General features: G+C 31.5%; 1 protein-coding gene across 1 annotated transcript; it reads left to right on the plus strand.

Moving 5' to 3' along the window:
• The first annotated feature begins 1,079 nt into the window (after positions 1 to 1,079).
• LOC118059527 (benzyl alcohol O-benzoyltransferase) lies at positions 1,080 to 3,008 on the plus strand. Its single transcript, XM_035072411.2, has 2 exons — positions 1,080 to 1,592; positions 1,752 to 3,008. Exons 1-2 carry the CDS (start codon positions 1,146 to 1,148, stop codon positions 2,703 to 2,705), a joined length of 1,401 nt encoding a protein of 466 aa, XP_034928302.1. The 5' UTR covers positions 1,080 to 1,145; the 3' UTR covers positions 2,706 to 3,008.
• Positions 3,009 to 11,067: the final 8,059 nt, after the last annotated feature.

An 11,067-nucleotide genomic window follows, 5' to 3' on the forward strand; every position in this document is an offset into this window, starting at 1 on the left:
CTATGAACAGTAAATTACTTTTTTTTTTTTCATTATTAAACGGTTGCAAACTACACTATAATTAAAACGCATTCGCAGCCGCGTAAACAAATGGCCTCTAAGACCTCCCGAAAAACTCAAAAGAAGAAAAAAAGAAGAAGAAAAAAACTCCATGTTATTTCTTTAATATATCTTAGTAATTTTTTTTTGAATTTGCAACTTATATGAGTTTATATTATTTTATGTTTATTTTTTATTAAATATAATAAAGTGATAAGATTTCAATTCATAATCGCTTAATTAACAAGATTTTAATACCATATAAAAGAATCATCTCAATTTAAAAACTTTAACAATTAAATGAAATCCCATATACGAATTAAATGAAATCCCATATACGAATTATAAGGGTTTAAGGGTTTAAGTGAATAATATTAGAGTATAAAGCCAATCCCAGAATATAATATAAATTTCTAAATTTTAGACTCTTTGACAACAAATAATTAGTCGATAACTAATTTTTCTAGTGTTGGTTCAAATTCTAACTTTGTCAAAGTCTAAGGAATCCCCTCCATTAGGCCTTCATTAGGCGCGTAGTTTCCCAAAATCTATCCCCTCTAAACATGAAAGATAATTCAAGGGAGAGAGGGTTTCTCAATATTATGAAAGGAAAACCAACATGGTTAGTACTGGGCATGACTATATTGGAGTAATAATTTTAGGATAATCTATAATGAAATTTTCCGAAGCCCTTTTAATTTTCATATATGTTTGAATTTTCTTCTTAGTCGTCCACTTGTTAGTTCCTTCACAGAACTTTGAACGAAGAATAAACGAAAAAACTATGAGTATAACGGTAAATTAATAAAAAGATTCTTCAGTGGGGAATCATGAACCAGAATAATAATGAATTGGAAAGGAGTTAGGTATTGTAGTGGGTAACGAGTACCTCACTGTTTGATGATTTCATGGTTTTATAAACGTAATCATTTACTACTGTTCCTGCTCCTACCTTTCACACCTAGTGCATGTCCACGCAATCATTATTACTATAAATATGTAGCAAGTTTGCCTTCCCATGCATTCCATCTCAAGCAAAAATATTCTTGACTGCTGAGGTAGAGCCACCATTTATCACAGTTTGCAGCAAACACACTTTTTGTGCGATGGCAACACCAACTTCCATATCGTTCGCCGTCCGAAGGCGCGAACCAGAATTGGTTGCGCCAGCTAAGGCCACACCTCATGAATTCAGACAGCTTTCTGATATTGATCGCCAGCTATACCTCCAATTTCAATCACCACATTACAACTTGTATGCACACAATCCATCGATGCAAGGGAAAGATCCTGTGAAGGTAATAAAGGAGGCAATTGCGCAGGTACTTGTGTATTATTACCCTTTTGCTGGTAGGATTAGATCACAGGGGCCAGACAATAAGCTTATAGTTGATTGTACTGGTGAGGGTGTCTTGTTCATCGAAGCCGATGCCGATGCCACGGTTGAGCAGTTTGGTGATCCAATTCCATCTCCATTCCCATGCTTTCAGGAACTTCTTTACAACGTCCCAGGATCAGATGGGATCCTCAATACCCCATTATTGCTTTTTCAGGTACGCATAGGACATTATAGGCTAATGTTTATTCATTCTTTCATTATTCTTATTATTATTATTATCGAGAAAAATCAAAAATATAATTAAAACAATGATGGTAATATTCCATCAATTACATTCTCATAAAGTATTAATAATTTTACATTATATTAACAGGTGACACGCTTGAAGTGTGGTGGTTTTGTACTTGGGTTCCGTCTTAATCACCCAATGACCGATGCACTCGGCATAGTTCAGGTATTGAATGCCATAGGTGAGATTGCACGAGGTGCCCAAGCCCCTTCAATTCTACCTGTGTGGCAAAGGGAACTCCTCTGTGCTAGGAATCCGCCACGAGTTACATGCAGACACAATGAATATGGTAATGATGCTCCTGTTGCTGTTGATCCTACAGCCAAGGTGCCTGAATTCCACGGCCAGGTTCACGCCGTAGCCCACCGTAGTTTTGTTCTCAACCGCAAGGAATTATCCAACATTCGTAGATGGATTCCTTCTCATTTACACCCATGTTCAAATTTTGAGGTAATAAGTGCATGCTTATGGAGATGCTATGCCATAGCATCTCAAGCTAACCCTAATGAGGAGATGCGCATGCAAATGCTTGTCAACGCACGTTCCAAATTTAACCCTCCATTACCGAAAGGATATTATGGTAACGTGCTAGCTTTGCCAGCAGCTGTAACAAATGCTAGGAAGCTTTGCTTAAACTCTTTAGGGTATGCATTGGAATTGATAAGAAATACCAAGAATAGAATAACTGAGGAGTACATGAGATCATTGGCTGATCTAATAGAGATAACCAAAGGGCAGCCTATAGGGTTACAATCATATATCGTGTCAGACTTAACAAGTATTGGGTTCGATCAGGTGGACTATGGATGGGGCAACACAATTTATACTGGGCCACCCAAGGCTATGCCTGATGAAATTTCTATTGCAGGAACCTATTTCCTGCCGTATCGATTCAAGAACGGAGAGCGTGGGGTTATGCTTTTGGTTTCCTTACGTGCACCAGTTATGGAGAGATTTGCAATACTATTAGAGGAATTGGCAAGGCATGACCCAGAAAGAAGCCAAGAACAACAAGAAATGATACCAAGCTCCCTATAAGACAGAGGAGAAGCTATGATATTATTCTATTCTTGGCCGGAGAAGCCTTTGGTACCAAAAAAAATATTTTAAAGCAGATGATGGCGAAGTTTGAATAAGCCTTTAAATTTATTTATTACCAGCAAGCCCGTACTCTTTGACCTTATTGTGATTGTATGCTTAGATATATGAGTTGGAGTTTTCAAGAAAATATGGTGATTTGTGTGGTTTCAAATTGTTTACCGCTGTAAAATTTAAGTCCCATGATTATTATTTAGTTTAGTGTGCTATCACTTTTGTATTCAATAATAAGATCAATATTTTGTTTCCAATAGTTTGATTGATCCTTGTTTCATGAGTTAATTAGGGTTTTGATCTTTTATATATATAAACAATTAGGGTTTTGATCAACATATGCCATTTTGTTGAACAAAAATAATCACTACCAGAAAATCAATAAATACAAATAGAAATACCGAGGGAATTACCGTGGGAAAAAAAAATTAAAACAAAGCAAAAAAAAATGATGACGTGTCATTTTTTACCAGCGAAATTACCGACTGAATAAATCCGTCAGGAATTCCGCGTTGGTAAACTGTGAACACTGTTCATCATGTCAATTATAAAGGGAATTACCGACGGAAAATTCTGTCGGTATTTTCCAGAGAGCTCCAGAACTGTTCACCTTCCAATTGCACTGTTAATTGTTTTTCTTTACGGATAAAATCACCGACGGATTGAAAATTCGTTGGTGTGTTTTGGCAGTTTTCTGAAAAAATTCAAGTGATTTAAAATTTTTATTTAAATATTACAGACAGAATCATCGACGGATTGAAAAATCATCGGTAATTTTTGGCGGTTTCTGAAATTTTTTTACGAAATTGAAAATTTAAATTAAATATTACCGATGAAATTACCGACAGAATAATTAAAAAATATTAATATTTAATTATCCATCGGTAACGCGCCCCAATAAAAAACCTGAATCCACTTATTTCACAAGAGACATACTCATTACTTCTTTTTCTTCTTCTACTACTTCTACTTCTTCTTCTTCTTCTTCTTCTTCTTCTTCTTCTTCTTCACTATATGTAAAAAACATCAATATCTATTTCTTTCTCTTCTTTTCTCTCCTCATCTCCTTCTCTTTTCCTCCATGCTCGGGTATGTCTTCTTCTTTTTTAATTAATATGCTTTACGAATTTTTTTCTTCCTTAGCTTCACTTGCAAGTACATTAAGGTAAGATTTTTCTTTTTTCTTATTTTTTTCATGATTGTTTTCACTATATTTGTTTTTTATTTTTATTTTTAATTGATTTTGTTCTTAATAATTGTATAAATGTTGTTGTGAGATTTTTTATTTTCATATGAGATCAATTTTTAGTTGATTTATTTATAGGATTTTTAAATTTTTAGCAATTGCAACTTCATTTTTTTCATATGAATTTTTTTAGTTGAATGAATTTTTTTGTTTTATTTATTTGTTGTAAATTTGTTTGAGTTGATTTTCTTATTCTTTTTTCCAAGCATTTTGAGTATATATTATACAATGTTGATTTATGTTAATTTAATTATTTTATAATTTTATAAAATAATTTTTTTAAAAAATGTTCTTAAATAATTACCGACGGATTTACCGATGGAAATTTCCGTCGGTAATAAAAAAATATTTTTACCGACGCGTCTGTTCTGCCAGTAAATCCGTCGGTAATAATATTTTTTTATTACCAACGGATTTATCGACGGAAAAAAAATTACCGACGAAAGATTCACCGACGGAAAGTCTCCGTCGATGATTTCGTCGGTAAATTAATTACCGATGGAATATGTGTCTTACGCCGACGGAAAAATTCCATCGGTAAAACTGTTAAATCTTCTAGTGAATTGGAAATCCATTGATTTTTTCTATTTTTTTGCCTGAGTCAGAGCAACACCATAATAACTTAGGAAAGCTGCATAGAATGTTTTTTTAATTTTATATAGATTATCAGTTTTGCTAAAAAGTATAATGAGCCTAATTTCAACTATAATAATGATTTTATGATATTTAAATAAAAAGTATTAACAATATGTTAGTCATACGGTTATTAATGACATGGCAAGTATCTAAATAAAGACTTGGGGAAAACTGGAAGGTTTTTGAATTTCGGAGAGCCAAAAGATTTAAACAGAAGGAAGAAGAGTAATAATTTTCAAAGAATAATTTTAAGTTTTTTTTAAGGAATCAAGTGAATCAACTCTCTGCTCTTTCTCTCTATATAATATAAGAGGTGAAAATGGGGCGCTTGAATGCTGACAATATTATCTCGATTATCCTAAAAAAAAAAAATGTCATTGCTATTATTTGACAAAAGAAAAATGAAAAAATATATATAAAACAAAAAGAGAGAGAAAAAGTCAATGCTAGTGAGGTTGACGTATAAGAGTTTGCAAAACATAAACTACTTTAAAAGCAAAATACTCTATAGAGTAGATCTAAACAAAAATGAAAAAAAAATCAATTACAATGAGCTTTGTTAAAAAAAAAAAAAAAAAACTCTATAGTGTAATTTTCTCCTCTTTTCCCACATATCTTTATATCACAAGTATATACCAAGAGAATCCCAAACAAAATAGAATGAATAAAAAAAAAATTTGAACAATATGATAATGTATAAGTTTTTGTGGACGCCGTTACCGATGAAATTATAATTGGATTCAAACATGGAAGCCCGTACAATGATGTGTCACTTATACTGACAGAATTGTCGATGGATTGACAGACAAAATAATTATGTCGGTAAATCCATCAATAATAGTTAATATATGACCTGGTCATTGACCCTCCTCTCCCCTCCCTATTTCTTCTTCTTTCTTAAAAAATATCTCTACAGCAAAACAAAAACCCCCCACATTTCAACACAACTCATCATTCCGCAACTTTTGCAGTCGTAACAACACTCTATTTGACAACATATGTGTTCTGATTGAAATTTTATTGCGAATTTTTCATTTTAAGTAAGAAAATATACCATTTTTTTAATTTGAAAACAATTTTAAAATGTTAATTTTTTATTGCATATTTTTGTAGTATATGCATTTTGTTTAGGTATTTACTTGTTTTATTATTTTTTTCTCAAATAGACTTGAAACTTGCTGTATGGATTTATGTTTTTGTACATATTATGGTTTGTGTTAGATTTTGTAAAATTGTATTTCTTTGTAAATTGTTAAAAATTATATAAAATTATCAACTTAGGTGTGTTGTGATGAAATAAATAATGGCTTATTTAAAGGTCCATTTTATATTTTGTCAATTTTATTGTCGAGTTGTAATTTCTGTAAATATGTACAAATTTGTATGTACGTAGGTAATTGGTAATGAATTAAGAGACGTATTAAAGTAAATTAGATAATCTTGAGCTAAACCAATATTTTTACAAATTTATTTAGTTAACGTAGTTAATTAATACTTGTTGTCATCATTATTTGATATAGGTTCAATAAAAGTCATGGATGTATCGAGAATCACCCTAAGGATTGTAGAGGATGGATTATTTTAATGAGGTTTAGAGTTTTATTATTTATGTAATACCTAATCCGAGAAATATTAGTAGAGGCAGTATTAAGTATCCATGCAAAATGTGTAAGAATAAAAAGTTTCTCGATTCAGATATTGTAATGATACATCTTCTATACAAAGGATGATTTGGTCAACTTTTAGTGTTAGCAACGTGTATAGAGTTGTAAATGACAACAATAAGTTTTATAAAACTATGGTTATGGATGCGATGAGAATGAATCAGGATCATATCGATCAATATCTAATTATAGATGAAGAACCTACATACTTAGATTAAATAATTATATTATTTGCTTCATATCGGATGGTGAGAGGTAACTAATTAATTGCAAGATCAATCTTTGCTATTGGTTTTTTGAAATTCTTCTTATCCATATTCTGTTAGCTTTATTCATGTAAATATTTTGATAGATTTCAACTTGTTTAGTGATTCCAATGTAAATGTATTAGAATCTTTTGTAATAAAATACTGTAGAATGACAACTGTTGATACTCAATTTTTGACCCATTTTTTTAATAAAAAATTTGAAAAATCCAAAAATAGCGAAAAACAATGAAAATTCAAAAACAAATATGTTTTTAATATATTTGCATCATTTTTAGCATTTTCAGCATTGTCTCAAAATAATTTAAATTTTTAAAAGTCTTTTGAATGCGTTTGATTTTCACGTGTCATTTTTAAAATCATTGATTTTCCTCATTGAGTCAACATTGATATTGCTTGTTTTCAAAAAATTCAAAAAACAATTAAGACAAATCAAAATTTACAAAAAAGAAGAAGTTGAAGGACCATGTTTGAGGATCAAACAATATTTTGACTATAAATAGAAGTCTTTAACACACAAAAACAAAGGGATGAGGCAATTTTTCACAATTTGAAGAACCACAAAAAACCCTAAAAATCTTAAATACAGGCCTATCACATAAATCAAAGGATTGATTGATGAATTCAAGCATTGAAATTGAAAGGACAAAGAGAGGGTCAAACTTAGAAAAGAGATGTTGGTGCAGTCCAAACTGTAACACTGTTTGATAATTGGGTCATATCTCGAGTTTTAGATATCCAAATGATCTCAAATTCTTACACAAATTCAGTAAGACATAGGTCTACAAATTTCATATGGAGGCCAAGATCTAATAAGGCCGTTTTCAAGTCCAAATTATAGCAATAACGAAGAAGTCCGAATCTGTCCTACAACCTAAACATTGTTCAGTGTTCAGCCCATATCTCAAGTTCTAGAAGTCCAAATGACCTTCATTTTTTTTTTTCTGGAAGCTAAGACAATTTCCTATAACTTTCATAAGTATAGGTGGACCCAATTCTGATGCTAGCAATGATGTTTTATTCAGACAAGAAGATAAGGATTTTCACCAAGTCAAGAGTTGGCCACCCACTCAACAATTAGTCATCAAATCAATAGTTCTAAATTTTAGCCTATAAAAGGAGGCATTTGCCATGCATTTAGGGGCTTGGTTGTTCAGATCAAAAGCTTGCTCTTGCTCTCTCTCTTTATATTTTTTTTGTAATTCTTAAGTTTTGCTTTCATTAATATCTTGTTTATGCTTTTCATTTCCTTTCCTTTACTTAGTTAACTTGTATCTTATTTATGTTTTTGTTTTGTTTATTTATGTTTCTCTTCTTCATTATGTTTAGCTAAGTTGATTATGTCAATGTGAAAAGGTTACACTAATGGTGTAAAAATAAGTATGGTGTAAACTCAACATGGACCTTAATGTTTAATATTAACATGTCTTATCTTTTTATCTTACTAATTTTTAATACCTTGCTTGTTAAATGGTTAATCTAGATTTGTGTTGTATAACACTTGATACAACAAATGCTTGACACTCTCATAGCCTAACTGTATGGTATTACCTACACTTGTGCTATGAAAAGGAACTTGATTTGTTGTTAACATAAGTTAGCATCATGAATTCCTGACAATATTTAAAAGTTTGGTGTTACGTAAATAAGATAATTAATATGATCATGTTAACAATTTATAATGAGCTATTAATGACAAATCATATGATTGGAACCTCCTTCGTGTGTGGTTTCCAGTTGAGTAATAAGAGTTTATACTATACTTGTTTGAAATACCATTAGTGGATCCTCTAACATTGACACTTATTTTTATCATTGTTTAATTCTCACATTGATCTTCCATCTTAAAATTCTCATCAACTTCTTCCTCCTCTTTTTCTTTATTATTATTATCATTATTATTATTATTATTATATTACTATTACTATTACTACTATTATTATTAGTATTAGTATTACTATTACTATTACTATTACTATTACTATTACTATTACTATTACTATTACTATTACTGTTATTGTTATTATTGTTGTTGTTGCATTATTATTGTCTAAAATTTATACAATTAACCTCCCTGTGGTTCGACCTCGGTCTTGCAGGGTTATTTATTTCTTCGACACTCCTGCACTTGGGAGAAGACATCAATCTTTTGGTCGTGTCAAGTTCTTGGCGCCGTTACCGGGGAGGTAAATTCTTGTAAAAATTATAGTATTTATTTTATTTTCGCTTTTCACTTTTCTTGTATCTAACTTTGTTTCTTTTCTTTTGTTTCCTTTTCTTTTGTTTTCTTCTTCCTTTTATTCTCTTTCTACACGTGCATGAGTGTTTGGTCACGTACATTAAGTGGTAGACTTCGTAGGGTATCCTCATCATTTTTAGAAAATATGGTAGAAGAAGATAATTAATCGCTTCATAATGAGAATAATAAGCATAACCGTATGAGAACACTTAGAGACCACATGAATCCCACAAGAACAAGTGCGCCCTCATGCATAGTTTTTCCTCCTAATGCTTCTCATTTTAATTTTAAGCCAGACATTATCCAACTTTTACCTTCTTTTTATGGCTCAGATCTAGAAAATCCATACTTGCATTTAAGGGAATTTGAGGAGGTCTGCAACACCTATAATGATTCAAATTGTAGCATGAACACCATTAGATTAAAACTTTTTACTTTTTCATTAAAAGATAAAGCTAAAACATGGCTATAAAATCTTAGGTGAGGATCCATTCATGCTTGTGATGAAATGCAACAATAATTTTTAAAGAATTTTTTTTCATCTCACAGAACCAACTCTTTTAAAAGACAAATCACCACTTTCACTCAAAAACCAGGTGAAACATTTTACCAATGTTGGGACAGGTATCGAGAATTGATTAATACTTGCCCTCATCATGGTTTTGAAAGATGGAGATTGGTTTCATAATTTTATGAAGGGTTAACACCTAAAGATAGGCAAATGGTTGAATTGATGTGCAATGGAACTTTTAAAGATAAAGACCCTAATAAAGCAATGGAGTACCTAGACTTGCTAGCAGAAAATGCTCAAAATTGGGACACCACAGGTACTTATGAGGCACCAAGTAAAACTCAACCTCATACATCTAGTGGAGGTATGCACAACCACATTAATTGTAGGAATGGACTGATGAAGCTATCATTTGGAAACATGACATTAGAGATGAGTATTTTCAACATTTGCAAGCAACCTGGAGATGATAATGATTTACAAGAAGTGGAATTTATTAAAAAATTAGTTCATGATCAATTTCAAACCACTTCTAGTGAAACTTAGATTGATGAACCTGACGAGTTGCAAATGGTCTATTTTCAGGAAGAAGCAAAGGCATGTAATTGGAGACCACAAATTGAAAAATTGTCACCACGGTCAATTGAGTCCATACCTTCAAGTGTTCAACCACCAAAACCTGATTTGAAGTTGTTACCATTCAATATGAAATACTTATTTTTGAGAGAAAATGAAACCTTTCCGGTAAAAATCTCTTCCAAACTTAATGCACATCAAGAAGGTAAGTTATTACAGACTCTGAAAATGCACAAAAATGCATTAGGATGGACCATAGCTAATATAAAAGGAATTAGTCCTTTGACTTGCACACACAAGATTTATTTCGAGGAAAATGCTAAACCCTCTAGAGAAATGCAACGAAGACTTAATCCTCATATGAAAGAAGTAGTGAAAAATGAAGTTATTAAGCTTCTAGATTGTCATAACCCAATTCTGGGTTATTCCCTAAAAATAACTTTTTTTTTTCAAAATAAAAATAAAAAAATAAAATTAAGGCTGGAAATATGGAGAAAGTAGGCCGGGGAATCAAGGTGTAATTTTTGGAGGAAATTCAAGGCCTAATTGTACCCTATTATGCCTAAAAAATGAGAAAACAATGCAAATTCAAGGTCAAATTAAATGATTATTGGATGAATTTGCATAAAAATTAAGTCCAAGGACATAATTAAATTTTTAATAGGCCAATTTGATTTAATCATGGGCTAAATTAAATTTTAATTATGTTTAAGAATTAATTTGGGTCCAATTGAAGGAGTTAATTAAGTGCAAAGACTTAATTATTACTTTAAATGGGTCAAATTAATTGTATTTGGGGCTTAATTGGTGAAAAATTAAGTTTGGGAGCCTAATTTAGGCTTAATTGAGAAGATTGGAATTTTAAGAGACCAAATTTAATTTTTACCAAGTTAATTGATTGAAATTAGGTGCCAAATTGCAAGAAAATTCAAGTTTTGGGGTCAATTAGGGGTTAAATTGACAAAATTCGCATCCAGGGACCAATTTGCAAGACGTGCCACACTTTAGGGGCTTAATTGACAAAAACCGGGGGCCAAAATTGAAGAAATTGAAAGTTTAATGGTCAATTAGGGGTTAAATTGACAAATTCTGAGACCAAGGACCTTATTGCAAAAGGCGCGTAAATACGGGGCTGCAATTGAAGTTCATCATGGGGCTTAATTGCATTAA

The sequence above is a fragment of the Populus alba genome, chromosome 1 (assembly GCF_005239225.2).
Source record: "Populus alba chromosome 1, ASM523922v2, whole genome shotgun sequence".
In the NCBI taxonomy this organism is placed as follows: Eukaryota; Viridiplantae; Streptophyta; class Magnoliopsida; order Malpighiales; family Salicaceae; genus Populus; species Populus alba.

Bases quoted from the DNA above. Each gene is read 5' to 3' on its own strand.
- LOC118059527 (XM_035072411.2), top strand. From the start codon at position 1,146: ATGGCAACACCAACTTCCATATCGTTCGCCGTCCGAAGGCGCGAACCA. The intron at 1,593-1,751 runs GTACGCATAGGA...TTATATTAACAG, and splicing joins CCCCATTATTGCTTTTTCAG to GTGACACGCTTGAAGTGTGG.